Source organism: Falco peregrinus, chromosome 3, assembly GCF_023634155.1.
Source record: "Falco peregrinus isolate bFalPer1 chromosome 3, bFalPer1.pri, whole genome shotgun sequence".
Lineage (NCBI taxonomy): Eukaryota > Metazoa > Chordata > Aves > Falconiformes > Falconidae > Falco > Falco peregrinus.
Genome location: NC_073723.1, coordinates 33267592 through 33294872, shown reverse-complemented (window position 1 = coordinate 33294872; position 27281 = coordinate 33267592). Strand labels below are relative to the sequence as shown.

Here is a 27281-nt window from a genome sequence, read left to right as displayed (position 1 = left end):
ACTAGAAAATACTCTGCCTGCATCTTCAAAGTGGGTCTGATAGGAAACTGGGCTATGTGCATGGGCTTCTCTCCCAGGTCAGTAATGCCACTTGCATCAGAGTCATGCTAACAAAACTGGTGCTTGTAGTGCCACCACTAGTCATTTATGTGAGTTTAATGGTTAGAGATGAGATTAAAATACTTTTTTCCTAGACGAGTGCCTTGAAACTACTGATACACAATACGCAAGTAAAAGTCTGGATCAAGGCTGTGATCAAGGCTGACCTTGTTATCATCCCAGGTGCTGTTAAGCATTAGAATCCACATTTCTCATCATGATTCCAGGCTCCTGGCTAACAGCTGCTGCAGTTCCCAGATAAGGTGACAGGGCATATCTTACTGTTAATGGGGAGCTAAGTCAGTGACCTGCTTCTACCTATCATGTTAAACTAGAAGCTAATGAATAGCCTGGAATAGATGTGGTATTCTGGCACAAGAGGAATAAGTTGATGCATTTTGAGGCAACAGTTTTCCATTGAAGACACAATGAAATACACAAAGTGGAATTGTCAGTGTAGTTGACAGTTGGGATGGTACTCCTCTGTGAAGGGAGCAGATCTGAGCTATGGTGTCTACTGTTTCATTATTCTGAAAAAAGTCAAAATGCAGTGCTCTAACCAGCTGCTAACTACACAAAGATGACTGATGCTATGACTATTCCACACCTTGAGCAGCTTCCACACAAAGGATGAAATGTCCGTCTCCAAAACAGCTGGTTCCATCTTAGAAATAGTAGGCAAAGACCTGAACCTCCTTGGCCACAAAAGCAATTTGACAGTATTTTTCTAGTACCCTGGCTAAGTACTTTAATCGGCAAATAATGCTAAAGAAAAGAAAGGAAAAAACCAATACAAAATAGTAAGTCATGGAGGGAAGGCAAAGGCAAGAGATGTGTTTTTGCGATTAGCTGCTGTTGCTTGGCTTGTATTTTGTGAAGCCCATAAGTGCGCTTGTGTGTGAGGCAAGCTCTGAGCAGGCTTTGTGAATCTCAGTGCCATCTAGGTATGAAATAAATTAGAACTGGTTTCTGATCATCACATAAGAGTAGGTGGAGCTTATAAGATTTGAAATTTGGGGCTTAGCTGTTTAATTTTTTTTCAAGTAATCGATTTCAGATTGCTAAACTACTTTTTGTATCTAATGTTTGAGGAAGTGTTCATAGAAGAGGGAAGATATTTAGTTATCTTAAGAGGCATTCTGATGAAGATAACAGTATTAAAATAGAAAATAAGCAAACATAAAATAAGACCTGTAATTATCAGAAACATTTAATATAATGCATTCATAGACATAATTTCATTTTTAAAAGCGGAATTGAAGGTATAGTGCAGATTTTTTTATGTTTGTGTAACATACATAAAAAACATATAAACAGGGCATGAAAAGCTAATCAAGTTAATGGAATTATTCCCTGATATTAAATACCTCCGCGGTATTGATGGGAAGAGGAAATGGCAGAACATAACAGATGCCTGTGGAAGAATTTTGTAATTAGAATTGAATGATGCCTTTATAACATTAAAAACAAACAAACACCTCAAAAGAAAGGCTTTTAGGTAAGATTTTTCCCCCTATTATTATATTATATGTGCAGGAACGCTTGCATAAATATAGGTGTCTATAAAAAACATCAATATACTAAACTGAAATTCAACATTAAATTTGCTGAATAAACAGAGGAAAGCCACTTGCAGTGCAAAGTGAGAAAAAAATAATGGTCATCCTAGAAAAAAAAGGCTTTATTCTCTTAAGGACTGCAATGCTACAGACTTCAGTTGTGCTACTCTGCTGTAAATGAGAAATAGGTGGTTATTGCATTCGAGTCTTCTACAGTTTCATTGGTAAATTTTTCAGCTACTGCATTATAAAAACTTACATATAATTTGTTTCTAATATACAGTATTGAAAATAGAAAGTATTTCTGGTTATCAGGAGAACAAATTTACATGGTCTATTATCAGTTTACTTAGTAACGAATGAGCACATTTGAAGATGAAGTGTGCTTTTGCAAGGTTAGTATTCATGTCCAAAGATTTTTTTCCCTGTGGGGAAAATTATGCTGCACTATTCTATGTTACACAGAGTTTTTCATGAGGTACAAACATGAGCCTTTATTGTACAGTGATAATCAGGAAAAGAGTTAACTTTTCTTTCACAGTGGAAATAACTTCTTGCAGGCTTATTGAAAAATACAGGTGGGCTGGATGGCAGTCCTGGTTCCCACCATTGTACAGCATGCTACATATTAGTCCAGAAAGACCACAGAAAGAAGTCTTCTACAGGTCCTGGAGTGAGGAAAGGTCACTCCACACACCACCAGAAGCTACCAAACACTCTCAAGCCATCCAGAATGAACTTCAGAGCTGCATTTCAGAAGACCAAAAGCTAACAATTAGAATGTATATTGAAACAGCCTAAGAAGAATTTTAAATGGATGACTTAGTTAAGGGGAACTGTCTGTGTCTGACTGTTGTCTCCAGGTGGTCCATAGATGTCTTCACTTTTGCAACCTCTGATTTTGAGATAACTGATACAACATACTAAATGAGAAGCTCACAGTCTGCTCCCCTCCAAGAGAGATTCCTGATGGCTGACTTTGTTTTCTTGGCCCATGCAGCAAATTACCGGAAAGAATACCACCACTTTTTGTTCATTTTAATGGTGAAAAAAAGTTGCATCTTCCAGAACATTGAGTTTTGAGGGGTTTAAAATCTATTCTCTAAAACTGGATACAAGCAGCGGGTAACACGATATCAGCCTTTCAATTACTGTGGACAAAAAGTTTGACATTAGTGATTCCCAAAGAGCTGTTAAATGATAAAAAATTTTACTGGCCATAAAGCTAGATTGACTACACAGTGAGAGTGGAATTTTAACAATAATAAACTAAGCGTGTTGTCATGGGAAGAAAGTATTGAAAGTGGACAAGAACCAAAAGGGCTTGAATTAATGAACATAGAGGGCTTTGCTTTTTTCAATTACTCATTTCACTTCTCCTGGCTAAAACCCTGTTCTCTTCTTCTACTTGTCAAATTCCAGAACAGTAAAGACAGCTGCAGGAAAAGGTTCCCTGTGTATTATCTTTCTTCCATTCTAAACTTTAGTTTTCAATATTATTCTATATTTTTGTTCAGAAATCTCACCTTCCACCATTTCTGTCTAATCACTTGGTTTTATAACTTGTTTCCATGACCTTTTCTCCTTTACTGTGCATTAACTCAAGGCAGCTTTTCCTTACTTTCTCCTGTGTTTTATTCCTTTCCCTGACAGCTCCTGATTTCATTCACATTAATTTAATCAAGAATGTCTACCTGGCGAAAGCAAAGTTCATCTCAAGAAAGCTATTTCTTAATGAGCCTTTTTACATAGTATGATGTACTGGAAAAGCTGCACAAATAAACTAGTTATGTGCCTTTCAAACCGTTTTTGTCACTATAATTGTTCTCTCTCTAAAACACTCCTTCATCCCCTAGAAACTGAATTTTGAAAAACAGACAATTCTGGAGACAATCTTAAAATATATGAAAATTTTCTTTCTTTTACAGTTTAAGAAAAGCCTAGTATTAGTATAAATAATGAAAAGAGAAACCCATTTACCTTTGACATTATTTTATTTTTTTTTTAGTTTTTGCTGTTCTGACACTTCACTGTCAGTTTTCCCTGTAGTTCATCTGTAGAAGGAAGAAAAATCATGCCATATATCAGAAAATAAGATGGAAATTCCTCAAAACTGAGCATCACAACCACAATGAAGATAAAGTAGATTGTTAGAAATTTCCTTAAGAATATTTTACTTCCTACATTTTGGTTATTGCTTAGCGGGTGAAACATTTTATGACATAATGCAATGTGATGCAATTTTATGCTGTCAGCTCAGCTTAGTTTCAAACAGTGTTTACCCAAAAAGCAGTGGCAGCCAAGCTATGTGCCTGTTGCCTGGCACGGAGGGTTCACTGGAGAGTCAGTCTGGGCCTGTATAAATGCTAAAAATTTTATCTGTCAAGGAAACTCACATGCAACTGGATTTGGGAGACTGGTTTCAGAACAGCTTCTTGCCCCATCTTGATCTAAGCAGTTTCTGTAGATGACTCATGTTGCAAGGACAGCAGGAGTTTCTCACAGCAGCTTATGCTGACAATCCCACTCTCCTCCCTGGGTGTTTTCTGTTCTGGTGCTTCATTATTAGATCTTCACCATGGAAGATACGTGGATGCACATTATATTTATTTAACTAGAATGTAAATAAATACTAAGATGTACGTGTTGATGAAGCTTTTGTTTCTGGAGCTACCTTCTGTAGTAACAGGCGGGGATCAAATGTAGGCTGCTGCTTGTTTAACTGAGTGGCTGCAGAAACTGTCTACCTGAAACCATACAGTTTGGATGTAGTTTACATAACCTACGGTTATAAAAACCCAATAAAAACTGGTTTTGAAATATGACCTTTTAGTTACTATCTGTGAAGCATCTCCCTAAAATAAAATGAAGATTTAAAGTAAAAAAATGAAAGTTAAAAAAAAAGAAGTAAATATGAGTGGTGCTGAAGTTGTGAAGTCCTGCAATCATGTTTCCATGTCACTGTAATTCACCATAATAACTTCATCTGAAATGCTAATATTAACTAATATTTCTCTGTGACATTATGTAGTTCACAGAATTGTCTCTGTGGTTTTGATTCCACAGCTAAATAAACATCCATCTCATTCTCTGGAAAACAAGGTATTACACAGTTAGAAATTTTGCATCCATACAATGCAAACTGATCTTAGAAAACAAACAAAAATTCACTAGGGAAGGGAGAATTTAATTCTTATTGAACTTTGCTACTGTGAAAAATGTTCTAAATACATGAATAGACGCACTATTAGAACAAACATCTAAACAAAATATCTGAAGTTAGTAATTATCAGTTTTAGGCCCAACTAACTAAATTATTACTTACTGAGGGTAGAACAGTAATTATCACTATGGGGGTCCAATCTTGAATGGTAATCGATATTCTGATTGTTCGTAGTACAGTGCCATTCACATGCTATTAGGGGGAGTTAGAAAAAAAATCTCAGAATTAATCTCTCAGATGGAAGAGGAAATTGTTCACTAGAGCTTTCTGTAGTAAATTAAAAGCCACTCACTTTGGTATTTTTATATCTTTCGTGCTATTATGGCTCACTGCGTACAGGTGAGGTTCATGATGAAAACACAAATAGTGTTCAGGTATAAAGAATGATAACATTTAGAATTATTCTTTTAGCTTCAGAACAAAACAAAATAAAGCAAAGATGACTGTCACATATTCCAAAAGGATGATATTTAGTATGCTAAACACAAAATAATCCTCTTAGAAAGTATTGTAATGAACAACTTTATGCCAAGAACATGTACCTTTTCAGGCATAAGAATAACAAATGCAAGACTATAGATGTATGAAATTGTTTTTTTATCTAATGAATCTGCAGAACTCATTTTAAGAGGAGATGATTTAAATGTAACTTAATATCTTAATATGGATCTGAAAAGGATTAATTGTTATGCAAACCACAGTAGCACCTGTAGGTATGTAACAACCTTGGTCAAAGAATTAAGAGGTGTCAGATCTCATTCTTCAGAGGAAAAGAGTGATTGCCGTCTAGGATAAGGGGAGAAAATGCAGCAGGACACAATAATACCTTGGGTATTTGGCTTATATTGCTACGAAGTATCTACAATAGCTGTAGATTCAGCTGTAGTCCAGATTCCTGGATTAGAGAGGAATGTTATTCTTTCATTATATGCTTGTACTCTGAAATAACTTCTGTAAAAATTGCAACAAAGCTGAAATAATTGTCAAGGTCAAATACAGATGAGCCAAAGCCTGCTCTTCTATTTCTAGCAGAGAAATCCAATTTGTATATGTGATTGTGTTTATGAAATTGGACATTGAAGTTTTCTTCCTTTTTTAAGTTTTCTGACTATATACATATATTCTACTTTAAGTTAGGTCAAGCATTTGCCACATGCATAGGAAGCAGATTTTAAAGGTCTTTAAAATAGTTTACTTTTACTATAAGTTTATAAAGTTTGTTCATACAGAACACATAACTATATAAACATCCCTTTTTGTCTGTAAAGAAGATAAATATTTTTATATCCTCCACCATGTGAAGCAACTTCTGTTGCTTCCTCACCTGGATACCTGTAAACCCAGACACCTCAACATATGAAGCTGATGTAACTAGAGATAGTGGACTGGTGATACTTGATGTATTTGATATTATGATATTGCAGCATGAGAGCATCAAGTATCATGGTATATTGAACTGTATGTGCAGAGACAGTGGGATATCAGGAGACTAAGCGTCCGCAGGAGGAGCAAAGCAGTTGTGTGACTGCATGAGAAGGAAAACTGATGATGATGCAGCCTGGGGTGGGGCAGGGCTCTGTGGGATGATGGAGCTCTCACCATGGACTCATCGCTCTGTAGTTTTAGCACCTAACACATTTTGCAGCTGTTGAAATTGCTAACATTGGGAATCCTGGTATCAACGTGCTGGCAGTTTGTAAGCTGGACAAAGATATATGGCCCTTTGCCTGTGCAGGCTGAATAGCAGTGGGGCAGGAATGAGTCTTAGCATCACCCTTGCCTTTTGAGTTGCTTTACTTCATGTTGCTGTGTTGAGCTGACGTTTTTATAGTGTTTCTTGTGCTCACGTATTTAAGTGGGAGAGAATACTAAGCATTGCATGAAGACAGTTTCTCTGATCCTCCTTTTTTACTAAACTAATGTTAAAGTCTGGTAAACTAGTGATGTGAGTAAGATAATTCAGGTAAACCCACAGAGCTTCAGTGGGTTCTGTTTTCAGGTATTGTTGTCCTTCAAAGGATTTTTGCTTCTTATCTTTATCTTATTTATCTTACAGTTTATTAAAAGGACTCTGGCACATTTTCCTATCACCAGGAAGCTGCATTTTATTGTAATTGCTGATACTCGTACCTTTGCCTTTTAGGTAGCAATGTTTATGCTGCAGTTGGGCAGTGCCACTTTCTTGTTAACAGAACCAGTGATAAGCGCGATGACCACGGGAGCAGCTACACATGTTGTGACTTCTCAAGTGAAGTATCTGCTGGGAATGAAAATGCCGTATATATCAGGACCACTGGGATTTTTTCATGTGAGTTCAGTAAAAGACATGGGTTATTCCATTAGCTAATACTTTCTTAAATAACTGCACTATTTGGCTATATGTAAGTGTAAGAAATTTGTTAGGCATATGTGTGAATGAATGGAAGATGTAATATCAAAATGTTAATCTTGCTAGGTCTGTTTGTGAGAACAGATTAGGAAAACCTGATGAAGAATTAGCAGAAATGGGTCTTCTTTTGAAAGGATACAGTAATCAATTTGAAATATTTGTATTACAGCACCAATGATTACATTTATTATCCTGAGCAATTACACACTTTAACAGGGAGGATTAACTCTTTCTGGATCAGCATGTGGGAGGGATATATCCAAACACCAGTCCAAACATATTTTCTTCATATTTTGCTGAATGACAGCTGACAGCTTATTTTGGGGTAAAAGGAAAATAAACCATGATTTGTAGATCTCCTATGCAAAAGTTACCTTACCTATGTTACTCATTGCTTTATGACATGATACTACTTTGCCAAAACCACAGAAAATGTACAGCTTTAAGGTATTTTTTGTACAATGCATACAGCCTTTCATACAGTATCATGACTACTCCCTTTGGAAAGTAGATATTGTTGGCTGAAACCTTAAAGGGCCAAGCTGTATAGTCTTACTGCGTAAAAGTTATAAGAACATATTCTTTATGGTAACTTATACCAATAAACCCTGAGTTTAGGTGCTGTGAGCATAATCTCTTGGCAGAAGCATTAGTTACAAGAGTATTTTGTTACAAGAGCATTAGTTACAAGAGTATATTGCAAGAGTATTTGTCAAAATGGTATTTTGCTCATAATAAAATTTTATTTACTTGCTGAGGTGACATTTAATTGCATTTATAGCAACAAATGAATTGATTACCAGATGAAGTGAGGCTTCGTCTAGTTAGCCACTAGATTAAGACACCTTATTTAAAAGCACTATATTTTCTTGTAATGCTGTGCTCTTTATTTTTTCCTATTATTTGGGAGGATTTGTTAATGTGAACTCTGTGATGAGAATATGTTGGTTTTAGACTGCTATTTCATAGTATTTTATAAATTTGATAACATTTCTTATGACTAATCCATTGGTAAGTTTTTTACAGGACCAATTTATTAATGAGAATCAGGAGCATGCAATAAATAAAATTTATTTATCTTGACAAGTTATTTATCTTGTAGGGACATAACTAAAAGTGTCATAGCTATTTTTATGAGTAGTCAGTTGGCCTGTAAGACTATTCATCATATATCAAAATATTATTTAATTTTTTTAAAGCCTTTTCATAAATACTTCTTAATATAAAATGTGACTAGCCTTTTTTTCATGGTGTTTCCATGGTGACTATACTTATATATAGGAATATTGTCATCTTTTAGATATGACTGGTGTTAAGCACCACAGCCAAGACATAATCAAAATATACATTATGAGCAATAATAAAGAACAGCAGTGATACGAAGAAATATTTCCACGTTGGTGTGTTGGTGATATCATAAATGAGGTCATTGAAATTCTCTGAAAGAAATCTATTCCCTTATCCCTTGTATTTTTTAATGTATTTGAAGTAAGTTCTTTGCTATTCACTTCACTTTTGAAATGAAACCCCTCTGAACGTTTTTCAAAGAAAATATTTCCTGATTTTGCTAAGGTTCTGAATGGCTCTTTAGAATTGCATGAAAACAAATGAACAAACAAAAACCCCTCTGTACAACTTAAAAGAATAAGAAAAATGTCTCCTTACTTAGAAGGGACAATTTTACCATACAGGTATTTTAAAAGGTTTCTGGTACCTGTTCAGACTTATGGATTGCTTTAAAAAGATCCAGTACCTCAGTCAGAAGCATCAGATTCAGATTTTAATAATAATTTTTATATATAATAAAATAATAAAAATTATACTAATTAGATATGTGTTAGTGTGCACATGTAACTAGAGAGTGAAAGGCAAATTTGGCATGTCTCTCTGGGCATGTTCTTTACTCCAAATTCTTGAAACCCAAAGACTGGTATTTTTGCTCACATTTTCTTTTTCTTTCTCCACTCCAAATCACCTCCCACTCACAAAGCCAATTGCTTTGCCTCAGGCAGCCTTTGGGTTGGCAAAGCAAGAATAAGAATGTTTAATAAAGTGTGATAGGAGAGTTGAAAGTAAGGCAAGCCCGTGAAATGGATTCTTTATAGCAAGTGAGATCATGATTAAATATGTAAAAATGAGCTTTGCATATGGAGAACATATCTACTACACTGGCATTGAGCCTATGGGATCTTTGTGTTTACACAGTTTATGTAATTTATTAAATATCATTTTCGCTGTACGTGGTTTGTAATACTCCAACTGAGCTGCACATTGCAGCATCAATCAGTATTTTGCAAATGGGAAGGACAAGGTGAAGGTAAAGAAAAATGGTGAAGGAAGGTTACGTGTAAGATCTAATTTTTACAAGGGAGAAGAAAAGTGTCATCAAGATTTACTTAATATCTGAAATCACAAAAACATATTTTCCTTTTATCCCAGTGTAGATATATTTAATCCTTCCACAGGTTTCTGAGAAAATGCAGCACTGCATAATGAGCTGCAACATAACAAACTGACTTTCCAAAACAGGGTCTTTTGTAGTTGTGTTGAAAAATCCTTCATGTTCCTGCTATTACTCCTTTCCCCCCCCCCCCCCCCAGTTTATTCACTATACAGTTCACAGTAGTCGCCCGCACTTTTTTTCCCACAGTGTGTTCCAATTGTCTAATAAGCACCATAATGAAACATATTTGAAAATGCAGTGAGGTCATCTACTATTAAACTGTATTAAATATTTTAAGTAATATGTTCTCTTAATTCTTTTGTTTACCTCGACATCTATACTCACTTTAGAATCTTTTGGATTTTCATATCTACATTAAAGAAAAAGAACTCAGAGCATTTCATTAGCACATCAGAATACACATAGTTTCTAGAATATAAACCATTACATTATTCATATATGTGATATTGCCCTATGAAAGCAGGTGAAAATATAGTGGATTTCAAAGCCATTAATTTCCCATGAGAATAGGGACATTCAGTGTCAGTATATATATGTGTGCAAAGTTAGAGAATTGCTTTTTCCACTTATGTGCAAATTTGCATCGATTGCCAAAAAGTTCACTGATTCCTCCTATTATTGTCAGATTATTTCCATTAAAAATCTTTACACAAAACTAGCAACAACAATAAAAAAAGGCAATTAAAAAGCTCAATTAATATATTATTGCTGTGTTTTAGAATGTTGTTAATTATATAATGACACAACAAATTGTTTTGTACACTGCAATATCAAACTAAATTCTGCTACATGACTTCTAAATTATTTCTGTAAGTGCATCACCAAAATATGTAAAATACTGAATTCATAATGAGGTTTGTGATGAACATTTGTAAGTATTTCTTTTGAATCAGATGCCAGTGCTACGACAAGCTTGAACTTTAGGTCCTTATGTTTAGGATTTACATTTTCGGCTCGGCTGAATACAGTAACTGACTGGACAGTATAACATGTGAACTGTATAGCATAGAGAGATGGATTTAGTATATGTTAGCTACATTCATGTTAAGAACCACACTCTTTCTCTTTCTGAAGAGCCTGTGAGCGGTTTGATTACCTGGGAACAGACTAGTCAATAGAAGCTCTTTAGCCTGGTGTAGTAAATGATTTAATATCTATGTATTACTGCCAGCATTGTTTCAGTGTACCGCAGACACTGCAGAACTTGTACGAGCAACAAAACATTGACTGATGTAAACCGTATACTGAAGGGCACAATTTGAAGAGAAACACCACAGAATACACAAGACAGATCATATAAAGTATTTATTGCAAAGTCTGAAAAAGCTGTGACAAAGGTCTACAAGATTTAGCTATATATTTTAAGAATTAAATGGAAGCTTCTTTTTTATAAAGAAGAACAGAAATTATAAAAGCTTATACGTATCTCTTTGTAAGCCTTCATTCCAATCGTATTCACCCAATCTCACTCATGTCTCTCTTTGTCTAGGAAAATTAAATTAAATGCCATAAACGCAGAGAGCTGATACTGACACTTCAGTAGACACCGTTCATTCCAAATTAAGCCCATATCCCTTTGACTTCAACGATTATCAATCAGTCTATTTCTTCCCTTTTCTTACCACTTCATCTTAGATCTAGCACAGCCTTTCGTGAGTCTGTGGGCGCAGTTTGCAATACAGTTTTCCAGATCGCCTCCTTTTATCCTAATTAATCACATCTTCTGCTTCGCACAGAGCCAAATCCTGTGCTCTCTTGAAAATGTGTTCTTGGAAAATTATGGGTATAGAGACTAGTCCCAAGCCACTCAAGACACAATCCACACATTATCTGATTACAGTGGGGCCATATGTGGTTAAAAACTGTGGTTTCATTACCATTCTTCAGATTTATGACATATATAGATCATATTATTTAACAAGTAGATTTTGAAATGTTTTCCTGGGTTCTGAGAAATGTTTGTGCTGGGTTATACTGTGCATCCTTAATCACAATTCCAAGGGCTAAATTTCCAAGGCCTGGACTAAAATTTTGTCTATTTGTCTGTAACCAGTTTTAGGTGTTTTTCAAATATTTTTTTCCCATTGTAGATTATGAAAATATTCTTAGAAAGCATGAGAGAGGAAAGATCAGGAAATTATTTTAATTTACTCATTCTTCAAAATGAGCGTCATCTCTTCAAGGAGTGATAGAATCAGAACAGGACAAAAAAACTTTTATCATCATATTGACCACCTTTCTGCTAAAACAAGGTTCTTTCCTAAGATATTTTTTCTAGTACTTCTCCCTGTGCAATACAAATATATGTATTTAAGCTCCAAACTGTCAAACCATGTTAGCTTTATACATGTATTTGTGAATGGGTTCTCTGGGGCAGAAAATTATTAATGTTTATTTTGATAAAACGACAAGTGTCACTTTTCATTTATTTTAGTGGTCTGAGTCATTACCAGGGAAAACACTTTTTTTTTAATATTATTAGTTCAAGCCTCAACCGCTTGATTTTATTATCCATAATGTTGTGGTTTAAAAAGAAGTTACTGTGATGCAGTCTAAATCTACATCCTAGATTTTAACTTCTCTTCCCTCCGTGGTTTACATATCAGGCTACACAATAGTTCCCAGAATATAAATGCAGAATCCCAGGGACTGAGGCTACCTTGGTTTTTTTCCCCTGCAGCTTTAGTAAGCATGTGTATTATATCAATTTTCTTGCCTCTCTTTTCCTCCAGGCATTAGACTATTGCTTTTATTCATGAAGCCTGAAAATAATTTGTGATGGGGATCTAATTATTTCTTTGTTTATTAGGACCAAGGTTCCCTCTGACTTTCTTCACCTCTTCTAACCATTACAGTAAACTTGCAATTTTTTTCATTACTTTCTGTTAATCTGTTGTCATACTGATTTATGTCTCATTTTCCAGACCCTCAGATTCAGACCAGTACTGAAATTACAGTTCACTGTGTCATCTGTGCTGGTGTGAAGGCAACTGCATTCTTCTAAGGCTGTTACTTACAAAATTGCATTAATCATCAGTGATCCCTGTTATTCATCACTACTGGTCACTCTATTCCTATTCTATATTTCTATTCCACATCTTCCTTATGTTCAGCACCATATTTCCTTTCTTCATCATAGACCTGACTATACTCTTCTAGCCATCTTTTACAGCACACTGCACCACAACTTAACCTTTGAAAAGCTGAAAGCATCCTATTTGCAGCTCCATGTATCTGCTCCGGTCTTCTCGTTCTCTTTTAACATTGTAATCTGCATGCCAAGTGCAGTGATGTATCCATTCCCCAGCATCCCATGGACTGCTGTGGCAGGGCTGTGAACCTTGTGGTCCAGCACGCCCCACCCTTGCACCCTTGCACCTGCAATTCCTGCACCTTGCTGTGGACAGTTTCCCCTGGAAAGTACTTGCCACTGATGTGTAAATCACCCCTTCTTCCCTTACCCTCTTTTTACCTTTTTTTTTGCAGCTTTTAACTTACAAGTGTATGCTAAGGAAAGAAACAAGCCTAGCAGATGAACATTAGTTATTTAAATAAACAACAGCATACATACACAAGCTTGACAGCTCACTAGCACGTGCAGCATTTGAATGTGATAAAAGCATGGTCCATGGAGCACTTTTAGTGTAATGGGCAGCAGCAACCAATGGGGAGACTGAGTGGGCCCTGCTGAAGTTATACAGTTACTCTGGAAAAGTATTTGGATGGATTCCCTTGTGCACCGGAGAGGGTGTCCTGAAGAGGATGCTCATCTAGGAAGATTCCTGTTGCTTCTCTTCCATCCAGCCACTACTGCATTTTTCTTTCCCTTCTTCTTCTTCCTCTCTCTCCTTTTATTTATCCCTCCTTTCTGTCTTTTAAAGTTTTTCATCAGAAGTAACTTTTGCTACTAAACTTGACGGATGTTATGAGATATGGACACTGAAAATAAATCTTTGGGTATGGAAGCATCTCAACATTTTTGTGCAACACTCATTTATCTCACTAAATTTAATGAGACTGAATAAGAAAAGGACATGCATCACATTTACTGGAATCTTCTTGGCTTCTACCAACAGAAACTTGTAAATTCATATATACAAATATTCAGTGTATTTTTTGAGTGTTCAAAGTCCATAGTAATAGTAAATTGCTGACTTTCTTCCCTGCAAAATCTTAAGTGTAGGCCAGTTTGTCAGATGACTCAACTCCTGCAGTATCAATTCAGCTCTCACAGATTATTTAAGATGTTATGATATAATTTTTAATCTGTGATTGTTATTTACCATTCACTGTAGATTTATGCCTACATCTTTGAGAATATCAGGTCAGTTCAGTTGGAGGCTTTACTTCTCTCCTTGCTGAGCATTGTGGTGCTTGTTCTTGTCAAAGAACTGAATGAGAAATTTCAGAGAAACATTAAAATTGTTCTTCCCATCGATCTTGTTTTGGTGAGTACAAAATCAAATATCAGACTTTTTGCTTACAAAGCTTTTAGCGGTTCAACTAATCTGCTGAAGTTTGCTGTGTTGTCTATAGTTAGCCACAGCCACACCTGCCATGTATTAAATGGATAGCTCATTTTCATGGCTGTATGTTAATTGTAAGAACAGGAAAGAGTTTGGTTAAATAATTAAGAAAGAAATGGCATACGTTCCTAATTTGTTTAACTTTTTTCATGTGTTTACTAGTTTTTGCATAATCACAAGAATACAAAGCCTCGAATATTAAAGTGTAAGAAGTTTGAAATAGAAAATGAATAATTGGCATGTTGTAACTCCAGGCAAGTCTTGTGCTGGGTAGTTGTGGCTTAGATGTTGCTTGCTATTTATCTGCAACAAAGTTAAATAGGTATGCTATTGCTTTCTGTAATTTTACTTACATGGCCTTTCACATGTCATAGGCTAAGTTGAAATTAGCTATCACATTGTAAATCCCTGCTTTAAGGATTAAGCTGTAGTCAAATAATCAGCACCAGCACAGAAGGTTTCTGTTTTTCTCTAGATCTCAAAGAAAATTTTAAAAATGAAGGGTCGGTGCTTTTCAGAGTGGATCATCACAATTACTCTTCTTTCGCTGGAAAAAAATATTTACAAAAAAATAATTTTTCTTGGGCAAAATGCTGGAAAAAGAGGTAGCGTGGTTCTGGTCCCTGCTCTAAGATCTGTTTCTGTGTTACTTTTTAAGCAATACTGGCTAAAATGTACCGGCAAACAGAGGATCATGGACTGGTACCTGCGCCTGTTCTGCTGGGATTTGTCTGCTCATCTCATTGAAAGTGTAGGAAGTGAGTTTGAACCTTCTCAGGGACAAACTGTTCACTCCCTCCCCAAGATTTATACCTGCTGGAACATAAAAATAAGAAGCAGACCCATTTTTTGCTGTGTTTTGTGTCGATGTCGACACTGCCCATCTGGATTAGATGTGCTCGGAGAATATCAGCTGAATCAGACCACTCAGGAGCACCTAAATTATGAATCATTCTAAGCTGCTTGTGTGAATGGCAGTGGTCTCGGGCACATGTTGCACAGAGGCCGTGGGGACACTGATTGGCAATGTTCCTGGGGTTTCACACAGAATCGTACAGATCCCTTTCATGAACAGAGAACATACAAACTCCACCATAGTTCTTCTTCAGCTATCTTTTCCAAATTAGTTATTGCATACAGATTTTAGGGTTTTTTTGCATCTCTTCTATGTTTGCAAAATTTTTTGTGATAATACTTCATTGTCTTACTGGATTGATCTAAGGACAAATGAATATCATGTGCTTAGGTATGGCAATAATAGGGACCATGTGATAAGTAAAATGCAATAGAAACATAATGTTTTTTTCTATGTTGAATCAATAGATAATTGCTACATCAATTGCTTGCTACTATGCTGATATGGAATACATCTACGGGCTTGAAGTTGTGGGACATATTCCTGAAGGGTAATGTGTTTTTATTAGCTCGTGCCTTTCAAATATGTTTACTTCTGAGAACATTCTCTGAAGAGGTCAAAGTAGTTTTCTGAAATAAAAATTGGCAAAAATCCATTATGTTTATTTCCCATCTCCTCAAATACTGTCCCCCAATTCAACCCCATGTTAACAAGGTACATCTGTATAGATATCATAGAAATGCAGACTTTTCTTGCACATTTTCATAGATTATTACTTTATGGAATGAAAAGTAGGTACTAACTACCTGTTGATGGCTGATGGATGTATGACAGGAGGGCAGAGCACTCTCTACAAGATTATTGCAGGCTGCTTTTTGAGGGTTACCTTGGGTTACTGTAGCAGAAAGGACATGCAGTGAGATAAGGCTTGTAGATTACTCGACTTTGTTCTTCTCTACTCACTTATATAGTAATTTTAGGAAATGTTGTTTCTGAGGAAATTTAAAGGATTTAGATATGCTTAATCTAGAAAAGGGCATTCTGACTACAGATAGCATTACATTTTTCTCCATGACCTTGAAGAGAAGGAAAAAAAAATATTCACAATAATTAGCTGGAAAGAGAAATTAGATTAGATGTTAGAGAGGATGTTCAAATTCTAAGGGTTAGTAAGGAATAGAATAGCTGTTGTGTAATCTCTCCTTTGGAAATTGCAGGGTTTCCCTCAATTTCACAGAGTACAAGTCCAAGACAACATGGGTGCATATGTGGTAGCTTGCACTGATAAAGTAAAATAAGTGAAGTTCCTGAGAAAGAAAATTGTGTTAAAGTATTTAGGGCATGCTATTACATGCAATGTATCTGAAGTTAAAAGAGAGCTAAGTGTGGGCTTTTGATATGTGCTAAATTAAATAACTTCAGTTAAATTGTATTAATGTAGACTCAATCAGGAACTAATTTTTTTCCTAACTAATGAGAAGATTGTGTAGTGTTGAAAAACAGAAGTAGAGCCTGGACCATTCCTATGCGTTTTTAGGCGTTTACCTGAAATACCTAACTGCCTTGTCAGTGGAGAGTATGAAAAACCTTAAGAGCTCAATCTGGCTCCTAGGCAGTTTGATTTGTGCTCTGGGGAGAGTGAAGTCTCTTTGTGGAGTACAGAGGCAATCTGGGGTGATTTGATTCTTAACTGAGGCGATTCATTGCAGTCCCAATTAGAAGGTCTCATTAGATGAAATAAATGTCCATACTGTTCGTAACCTACAGGAATACTGTTTAAAAGATTTAAACTAAACATTACAGAAAAGTCAACTACAAAAAAGAAAAAGTATGCAGTAGAGTCTCTTTTATTGAGCATTACAAAATTAGGGAATGGTTGATGATTTCATCTGTCAGCAAGGAAGATAATTTAATCTTTTCATAGTTTCTCAGATTGAAGTTTACAAATGGAATACTCCATCTGAAACTAATTCATCTTCTACAAGTTTTCATCTGCAGTTCCCCATAGACTCAGATCTTGTTAATCTAAAATATTGAAAAATGTCACAAGTATTACAAAAATTAGCTGGCTGTGTGTGAAGATTGTTTTTCTTGTATTTTCATGAATTGCGAGTGTATTGAGGCTATGTATCAGGCTTTGTAAAAAGGACTGTCTTTATTTTTTATAGGTTACCATCACCAAAACCACCACCCATGAACGTCCTGCCTGAAGTAGTCACTGAAGCTTTTGGAGTAGCACTGGTTGGTTATGTAGCATCACTATCTCTTGCTCAAGGCTCTGCTAAAAAGTTTAAATACACTGTGGATGACAACCAGGTAAAGCTTTTTCTCCTTGCTGTCAGTAAGCCTTGAAATTGCTTCACCATTTTGGAAATGTCTTATAGATGAATGCCCAGTAGGAAAGGGTATGTTCCATGTGAGATCCTGAGGCCTTGCTCTGCAGAACACCCTAATTGGTTAAGCTACTTCTTTTGGGGAAACGCATCCTTCAGGATAATCTTGTAATGCTGCATTCAGTGCAGGCCTGGGGTGTTAATGTATTTCCAGTGCTCTAAGATGAGACATCTTCTCTGGCAGCTGAGTTCTTAAAAACAAGCTAAGATGTTAAATCAGCCACTGACTGAAGCAACAAAGCAGTTCTAAAACCAAACCAGGTACTTATAGCCCCGGGACATAACATTTTATAACAGGTTATAAAATTAAGTTTACGCCAAGTAGAAGTCTCATCCCAAATAAAGATTTATTTTTATTAAAGAAGCAGAGTGGGTTCAGACAGTGCTGCCTGAAATTTGCAGCCACAGAAGCTTTCTGTGCAAAGTTAAATAAAGTGGGATGCTTAAATAAAAGTAAGATGTTACTTTTTGCACAGCCCCACTGCTTGTCATGGCGGGTGATTAACTCCAAGTCAAACTGAGATCCACGGAGACAGTAATTCAAGCACTGTGGTAAGAAAAGCTCATATTTAGGTGACTAGCAATAGTGCGGTGTGGTAAAAATGCTGCCTCCACCTTTCTCTTAAGTGATCTGGGATAAATGACACAAGGTTGAATGAAGAACAGTTGGTTTTGCAGGTGGAGGTCTATTTGAACACCCTATCTACACAGGTTGGTCTTCCTAACATCCTTTCATGTCCTTTACAACTCTTGCATCATTGGAAAATCTGGTGGGAATGTTCTTGTCTACTCAGGTCTCAATTGCTTTTCAGAATGAATAGAATAGGTCATTAATTTCTGTTGATGCTTCAGAGCCATATTTTCTAGGGAGCAAAGGAAAAATGCTTGGAGCTCAATACGGGTTAGACTTCAGGGTGATATGCTGCATTGGCTCAAGAGCACTGAATGGAGCACAGCAACCTGTGTGTCTTTCTGCACCTTCAGAGATCTTGTGGCTTGCACAGCTTAATTACTGAGGTGTTGGAAACTATGTGTGTGTCTGCATTGAATTATGGAGCGAAAGAGCAAAACCTCTATGAGAACAGAGATGGCAATGGCAGTGGGGTGGTATAGCTGCACTGCATTCAGAGGCCAGGCACAGGGCTCTGCGTGGTGGCATGTGGGTGTGTGAGGCTGTCTGGGGACCTTTAAGGTGATGCTGTCCTGTGCTGTGAAGACAAACTTATGACCATGGCTGGACACAAAAACATTTGTGTCCTAAGCACTTCTAGCAGTACTGACTTCTTTTCTCCTTGTAGTCTGGGGAAGAAGGCTGATGTTGGGTAGCTAAGTTGCTGTGCTTTCTGTAGAAAACACTGTTCAGATTAGGCTGCAGATACAAGGTGGCTTCTCCACTTTTGCTTCTGTAAATCTTTGTTCAGACATAGCTGCAATTTGAGTGTGAATAAACACCAAATACATTTGTAATGAAAGACAGCATGCAGATAGTATTGCTACCATACTTCACTTTCACTAAAGCATGCTTTAAAAGAAATAAAATCAGTGGCTGTCTTTTTCCAGTAGAATCATAAGCCAGAAACAACCTGGACACCGTCCAGATCCCACTATTTGAGACTCTGGCCTGTTAAAAAGCAGATATGGATCAAGATGTAAATATTTTGGTTGAAGTTCATCTTCAAAACTTAGCAATACCATTTATTCTGTGAACAAAATGTGCCTCCTGCTTTTGATGACTCTTGCTCAGCAGTTCTATCATTCAGATTAGTTCTGAGTTGTAAGAAAATAAATTCTGTTGGGAGATCTTTTATGATACACATATGTGATTTTTTTTCCCAAAAAAACATGGCCATCCTTTGTCATTGCTAATATTTGCAATCCCTTGTTGACAAGAAGCATTGAAATGACAGAATAGGAAAAAAACCATATTCTTTTTAACATCTATTTAATAACTTTGCAGGAATTTTTGGCTCATGGACTCAGCAACGTGATTCCTTCATTTTTCTTTTGCATACCAAGTGCTGCAGCAATGGGGCGGACGGCACTTCTGTACAGTACAGGCGCCAAAACACAGGTAACGTGTTACAGTGAGGTACACAGGAGAATTAAGGCTATGGGAACTGCTCACTGGAACTTTTACTGAATTTTATTCGTTGTATTTCCCTATTCTCCCTTTCCTTCTGTCCTGGGAAATGACTCTGCTCTGTTATTTCTAACAATCTGCATGGAATGCAACAGCTATCTTACTGGAAAAGCTAACGGTTCCACTTATTCATTTTTACCTGTTTGATTCAATATAGACTTTAAAGTCTGTGGCAGTAAGGAGGTTTGGAGTTGTGTTGTAAGACTGCAGGAAACTACACACAAACCCTTTCAGTTTTATGTGATTTAGTCAGCACTGTAACATAAGTGCCCTCTAATGGTGTTTAATGGATTTAATGGTACAGGCTGAACTAAAGTTTTAGAAAAAAAAATGGATTTAATTTAGTGCTTCTATCTGATTTTCAAAATAAAGTGGAAGTAACCTTAATTGCTACTTGTTAAAAAAGTCCAAGTAATCTCCCAGCTTTGGCCTTTGACTACACAGACAGAACTAAGTTTACTCTGGCATATGTCATGAAAGAAATGCAAAATTCAGGGGCTCCATGCAGCCCTTTTTTCTCTAACAGCTATATCTGGGATTCAGTGATGTAATTTATTCTTCAGTGATATATTTTCCTGGGAGAAAACAGAAGTGACGGACTGTATTATTCTATGATTCTATTTTTTACAAGGACATGTAGTGACAGGACAAGGAAGAATGGCTTTAAATTGAGAGGGTAGATTTAAATTAGGTATCAAGAAGAAATTCTGAACTGTGAGGGCGGTGAACCCCTGGCATAGGTTTCCCAGAGCAGCTGTGGATGCCCCATCCCTGGAAGTGCTCCAGGCCAGGCTGGATGGGGCTTTGAGCAACCTGGTCTGGTGGAAGGTGTCCCTGCCCATGGCAGGGGGGTTGGAACCAGGTGATCTTTAAGGCTCCTTCCAACCCAAACCATTCTGATTCTGTGATTCTATGATCATGGGCTAGAAGTGTCCTTCAAACGGAATCAACGATTTTTTTCTTTTTCCTCCTCTTGGGAAGATGGAAAGAGGGAAAAGTTCCTTGTGACTTTACCAGCAGATTTTGCGTCTCTTTTCCTGTAAACACTCTGTCTATCCTTCTTGATGGTATTTTTCAGTACACCATGGCTTTAATTTTCTAGTGTTTTAAAAACTTGTCTGGTTTTGTTTTTAACAACTTGTCTGTTAAAATGAAACCTGATTATTTTAGTAAAGAAACATATTATCAATACAAAAATAAAGTAAGCATCTGTCTACTTATCGTCAAAAACCTTCTGTGAATCTGAACAGTATCTTAATGAGACCAGAAGTATTCTGCTGTGTGAGCAGTCAGAGTGGAGTAGGAGAGTGCAATTTTACTGTAGTTTTCCATGAAATTAATATCTTACAATACTGTGAAGAAACATAGTTCTTAGACCGTATATTTGTCTGGATTCATGTCACTGTGTTAAATATAATTTTTAATATATAAAAAAAATGTTCCTACATTTTCTAAATTAAAGTCTACTGATATTAACATGAAATCATTGGTGGTTTCTGACTTAACACAATAATTTCCTTTTAGTGTTGATCCCAGTAAAAGAAGTTAAAAATCTTGTGCAAAAATGACAACACATGACAGATCTGTTATTTAGTGCAGCATTTAGGGTGCATGGTTATAAATATGTTACAGAATGACAGTGGGTGCTGCAGAACTTCTGGGATGAGATTCTGCTCACACACACTCCATTTGATAACCAAGTGTGTAAGTGATGCTGTGGTCTGTGTCTGTGTGATGTCAGCGGAGTCAAGCACAGATGTTGAAATCTCTTGTTTTCACTGTAGTTGGCTGAAGATAATCACCAGAGAATAAAACTAAAATCGTACGCATCTGCAATCCATAGATACATTAATAGCTACCATCTTCAACATCTCATTCTTGACTTTGTCTGCAATATTTGATAATTAGTCCTTTCCACATATTTTACTTTTTTCCTTTTTTTTTAGCCTGAATAATCTGTTTTTCTTGTTTATTGTTTTAGGTGGCTTGCCTTATCTCTTGTGTATTAATTCTTGTGGTGATCTATGCAATTGGACCTATGCTGTACTGGCTGCCTATGGTATGGTACTTATCATCTTTTTAAAAGATTATATTAAACATTTGCTAATGACTTCATTTCTTTCAGGAAAAGATTGTGCTACTTCTAAAACAGCTCTAATTTTAATGGGGGAAAGAAAAGTAAGGGCACAGCAAGTCTTGAAATCGTAAAATACAGAGGTGACAACATAATACATACAGATTTTACACATGTATAGTTGAATATATAGGCTATCACATAAGTATATAAGAAAGCATTTCCTTTCTACTTACTTTTGGCACATAGTTTATGAAAAATATACATCCAGATTGCTGTGGATTTGTAAATCGACAGTGTGGTAGAAATTAATGAAGATCCTCAATTTTTCTTTAGTTATGCATATAATGGATGACTTTGCTTTTCAAATAAATTTGACACAAATGATTGTAGACAGAGATCTAAGCTTAATTACAGAAAGATTATAAGGTATTCTTATCTCTGTCATAGAATACATCTGCACTAAGGCTCTGAAAAGCAATGCGGTGTGTTTTCACATAAGCCATATCTAGCTTGGTATTACAATTAATAGTGAATTTTAATTAGAGGCATGTCAAAGATGCAAAATACATCTCCATAATTATCTGTAATTTTGCCGTGTTTGTACATTAAATTTTAAGTCAACAGTGTTTTAAATTCACTTTGTGCTATTGTTTACAGTGTCATTTGAAAGTTCTCACTTTTCAAACACAGATGCTTTCATAGCTTATTTTAACCATGCAAAGCAAGGACACTTGAAGATGGGTGCACAATATGTCCTTTTTCTTACTATCCTGCTTTCCTCCCTTCATTTTTTGTACGGATTATATGTAAATTTTAACTGTTTTCCTGTAGGCTTCTTTTCCCATGGTTTAAAAATCCTTTTCTGTGTTGCTTTCTTAATGTTTTATTTCTTTTTTATTCTGCTTTTTTTAGCCCTCCCCACCTATGCACTACAAGTCCATCGTTTTGTACTCCATCATTTTTGGTTCCAGATTATTTCTTCAGCCATCTCCTTCCCCCTTCTGATTCAGAGATCAATAAAGTATTTTGTTTGCCTCAGAGTTAATTGATTTTTTGCCTTTAATGTCTGTCATTTTTGTCTCACAATTAGGTGGCCTATAGGTTGTCTTCAGGAAAAGAAAAATGGGTTTGATACTGTTACTGCTTGTGTCACAAGGACACCTGTGTTCATCCCATTTTTGAAACACTAACTTCAGATTTTTGATAGATGAATTACAATATTGACCACTAGATTGAAAAAAACCAGTTCTGAAAACAGCCTTTGTTTTTTATTTCTATGCAGTGTGTGCTAGCAAGCATTATTGTTGTGGGCTTAAAGGGGATGCTAATGCAGTTCCGTGACTTAAAAAAATACTGGAACGTGGATAGAATAGACTGGGTAAGTGAAACATAACCTAAGGTGGTTTTCCTGAGACCCTATACCTGCTAAATAAACTTTAATAGTACCGTGGCCCAGAAGAGATAAGTCTGAGCCATTATTATTAAGGGTTATGTGTACTATTGGCTTATTTTCTTTCACCAAATAACAGTATCTGTAATGTCAATTGTGTTAAAAAATGGAATTTTAGTGAATGATAAAGAATCAAACCTGATTTAATGCTAAAGATGTGTATATGGACAGATCAGGTTAATCTGAGCAGATGTGTGTCTAATTTTGTGTGCATTCTCTAAGTGGTTAGCATGCTTTTGCTATTGTAGTATTATTGAAGAGATTCTGTTATCTCTGTCCTCTGGGGCTATGGAATGGTACAGGTACAGGACAAACACAACTGGGAACACTAGAGATGCAGAAAGATACATGTCTGAGGGTGCTGTGAGTAAATTGCCTTAACTTTTTCAGATTTTGCAGAGTGCTACTGTTTGATCGTAATGAAAGACTCTGCAGTATGAGAGGAGGAATACATCAGAAAAAAGAGAGAGATGGAAAGAGACATAGTATGAAAATCTAGTTTAATGCAAATTCTGAATAGCCTGACATACATTTGCACAGAATACCTAGCAAATGTGAAAGATGAGTCCAGGTTTAGGAGGACTCCTAGACCTCTCTTCTAAGGGAATTTTTAAATGTATTGGATGATTAGTGGAACCAAAAGCTCTAACCACTTCCATAAATACATACTGACATCTCATAAAGCTTTTGGAACTTCTGTTTTATTTAACAAGTATTCAGAAAGGTATTTTGGCCATATCCTCCTTCTCTGTGGTGAGAAATATAGTTTACTGGAGGTAATATTGGACTTCATTGGACTCACCAGTGACTTATTATTCTATAGCAGTAATGTTAGGTTTAGACTGAATAAAACCTTGTGTTTTTGTTGGGTTTTTTTTAAGAGTACTGGATTTCAGCATGAAAAGCAGCACTAAGTAAACAACATCAAGTTTGGCTATGCGAGATTTTTCACATTTCATTGCAGAAGACTATGGTGGGTTTTTGTTGTTGTGGGTATTTGTTTGGTGGTTCATTTTTTTATCATCCAGAAGAAAAGCTCTGTCTTTCAGGAAATCTTGTGTTCCTCAAGCAGCAAAATTTTGAAAATATTTTCTATCACTTGTACTGTATTGATCTTCAACTTATCCCATATTGCCAGTGACGCAAATGGTGTATGATGTGGATCAGGAATTATTTTGGGGACAGTGGACTAAAGAAAATCGGTAGTTATAGAAGAGAGAGATAGCTTCTCTATTAATGCATTGAGATAATAAGTAGATAAGTTTTCCAGCAGCATATTCTGTAATCTCACTATGTTTGATGCATCTTCACAGATAGACTAGCCTGACTGATTTTTATTTTTGTGGGTTTGGCAGGAAAGAATGGGTGAATAGTTAGTTAGTACATCTCTGACATGTGTCATTATATCTCAAAGAGAGGTTATAGAGTGGGGGAGTTTGCTGGGTTTATCTTTTTGAATGAACATACCTGAACAATAATTTATCTTCAAGTAGTTATACCATGAGTTCTTAGCCTGACAGGGTAAATCATCTTCCTTTAAGCAGTATAATCTAAAGTAAGGCTATAAACGTTGATCTTACATTGCTGCCTGGTCTGAGGAGCCCCACCAAGCCCAGGCATTTGAGTAACTACATTGGTGTTGATTTTGGCCTGAAAAGGTTCACCCCAGCAATCGACAACACACTGGAAATGAATCCGTTCCACTACTCAGGTTATCCAAAGTGTTTTGAAGATAGAAACTCTAACAAAACATTTGGAAATAATTAGCAGCTGTTCTTTCTGGAACTGATTCTTTGAAGGGTGTGTGTCACGTAGCATAGAAGTCAGGTTTGTTACGCTTACAGGTCTGGTAAATGATAGTGCAAGGAAACAGAATATCATGGGGTTTGTTACCTTGCTCCTTCATGCTTCTTTAAGCTTCTCATTGAATGCAAACAGGATGAGTAATATTCATTTGTTGATTAGTTCTTTTTAAAACATAATCCTTTTAAATGTAGAAGTATGTAAGGATGTAAAGATGATACTAATTCAGCAGTTAAAGTGGATCCAACAAGGAGGGTCACATTTTCGACAAGTAGCCTCCAAGATCTTGCCAGTGTGGGTTTCTGAGACATGGATCCAACCACCCTGTCAAACTATTTTGTCAAAATAGTTGGAGGAGGGGACCTGGGAGGGTCTTCCATGGAATTTTGGAACAAACTGGTGCAATTACTTGTATTTTTAGAACTTTTTAACATATTATCCTCAGTAGGCAGATGGACTTTTAGATTTGTTCAGCTATTCATCACACAGGGGTCCCAGTTTGTGAGAGGACTCTGAGAGCTCTGAGGGCTCTGCTATATAAACAATTTTCCACAAAGTAGGAAGCTGTCTCTTCTATGATAGTAATTTTACATGGATACTTCTAGCTTATGACATCCTAGGGCTATGGAGATTTTATATCTTTCCTGCATTAGTGAATATACTACCCTGAGTTATAATACTTTTGCTGTATTTAGTCTCGGTGGGGTGGGAAGGAATTTACAAATGCTTAATCCGTTGGAAGTATGATTACCATATAAATTCTTCTTAAAGAATATTATTTATATCAGTCCATCTGTCTCCAGGGCAGCTTGCAATCAAATACCCTCTCAACCATTGTGTATGGAATGCTTGTGAAAAATTATATTAAAGAACTACTATATACCACTTTACTATTGAGCAGTTCCTGCTGTACAGCTGCAGTGGTCCTCACTTCAACACTTCACAGAATCACCAAATCACAGAACGGTCAGGGGTGGAAGGGGCCTCTGGACATCAGCTAGTTCAACGCCCTGCTAAAGCAGGTTCTCCTAGAGCAGGTTGCACAGAATCATGTGCAGGTAGATTTTGAATGTCTCCAGAGAAGGAGACTCCACAGCCTCTCTGGGCAGCCTGTGCCAGAGCTCTGTCATGCCCAAGGTAAAGAAGTTTTTCCTCACATTCAGGTGGAAATTCCCGAGTTGCAGATTGTGCCCGCTGCCCCTTGTCCTGTCACTGGGGACCACTGAAAAGAGGCTGGCCCTGTCCTCCTGAGACTCACCCTTCAGATATCTGTGTGCATTGATAAGATCCCCTCTCAGCCTTCTCCCTAGGCTAAACAAGCCCAGCTCCCTCAGCCTTTCCGCATGAGGGAGATGTTCCAGCCCCCTCATCATCTTTGTAGCCCTGCGCTGGACCCTCTCCAGCAGTTCCCTGTCTCTCTTGAACTGAGGAGCCCAGAGCTGGATGAATCATAAGTTTTGAGGAAGGGTACCCTGAGGATGTATGCACACATCAGTCACTTGCCTGCAGAAGGATGTAGAAGCATGGGTGTGCTACTCAGCCTCTGTGGAGCCAGACCCTCCTCCAGGACTCCAGCATCTTCCTTGCCAAGGTACTCACTGAGTGAACAGGACTTCAGTAAGATTCTTCCTTTGGCTGTGTGCTGGTGACTGCTGCATGAGCCTCTGTTTAGAGCAAGCCATCACAACCTCACGTTACAGACAGTACAGAGCTGGTCAGTCAAGGCATGTTAGGGTACGATTCATCTCTTCCTCAAGTAGGCACCAGCATAATCAGGTGGGAGTTAGATGAACTGCATCCAGATTTCTCTTCACTCTTATAACTAAATCTCCATTGATTATGATGGGAATGTGGACAGCTCACCCAGCTGTAGGCATCTGTACTGTAGATCGTTAAGCCAAGTGAAATGAAGCCCTACCCATTCAGGCAATAGCTGATCATCTCCTCAATTTGCAACAAAAAAGGAAATTTATAATCTGATTTTGAAGTGCTACAGAAACATTTAGTATCACAGTACTTTAGTATTGCATTGTTTAGCCATTGGCTCACAGAGTATTCTCCCACTTCTCCTATTTATATGTTTTTTTACTAGCAAGTTCCAATTTTAGACTCCCCTCAGTGGTGTATGTGTAGACTCTGTGAGATGAAAAGGTCTAGGTGGAAACACACTGTCCACCGAGTTTCAGAGGCAGCTGCTGTATATAGACAGTCACTGTACCTCTCAATGCTTCTAACACTTTCTGATATATGCAGGATTCAACATAAATCCCTGTCTTCTGCTTGTTTAGAATTTCTTTAGATA

At 36.8% G+C, this 27281-nt stretch overlaps 1 protein-coding gene across 1 annotated transcript in view; it reads left to right on the top strand.

Annotated features, from left to right (window-relative positions):
* The window catches only part of SLC26A7 (solute carrier family 26 member 7), a 69908-nt gene that overhangs the window by 22753 nt on the left and 19874 nt on the right, over positions 1-27281 (top strand). Inside the window, exons 4-10 of the mRNA XM_055799030.1 lie at positions 7025-7189; positions 14030-14182; positions 15584-15666; positions 17285-17432; positions 19467-19580; positions 21631-21708; positions 23009-23104. Coding sequence (XP_055655005.1) covers positions 7025-7189; positions 14030-14182; positions 15584-15666; positions 17285-17432; positions 19467-19580; positions 21631-21708; positions 23009-23104 — 837 coding nt within the window. The remainder of the gene's footprint in view (positions 1-7024; positions 7190-14029; positions 14183-15583; positions 15667-17284; positions 17433-19466; positions 19581-21630; positions 21709-23008; positions 23105-27281) is intronic.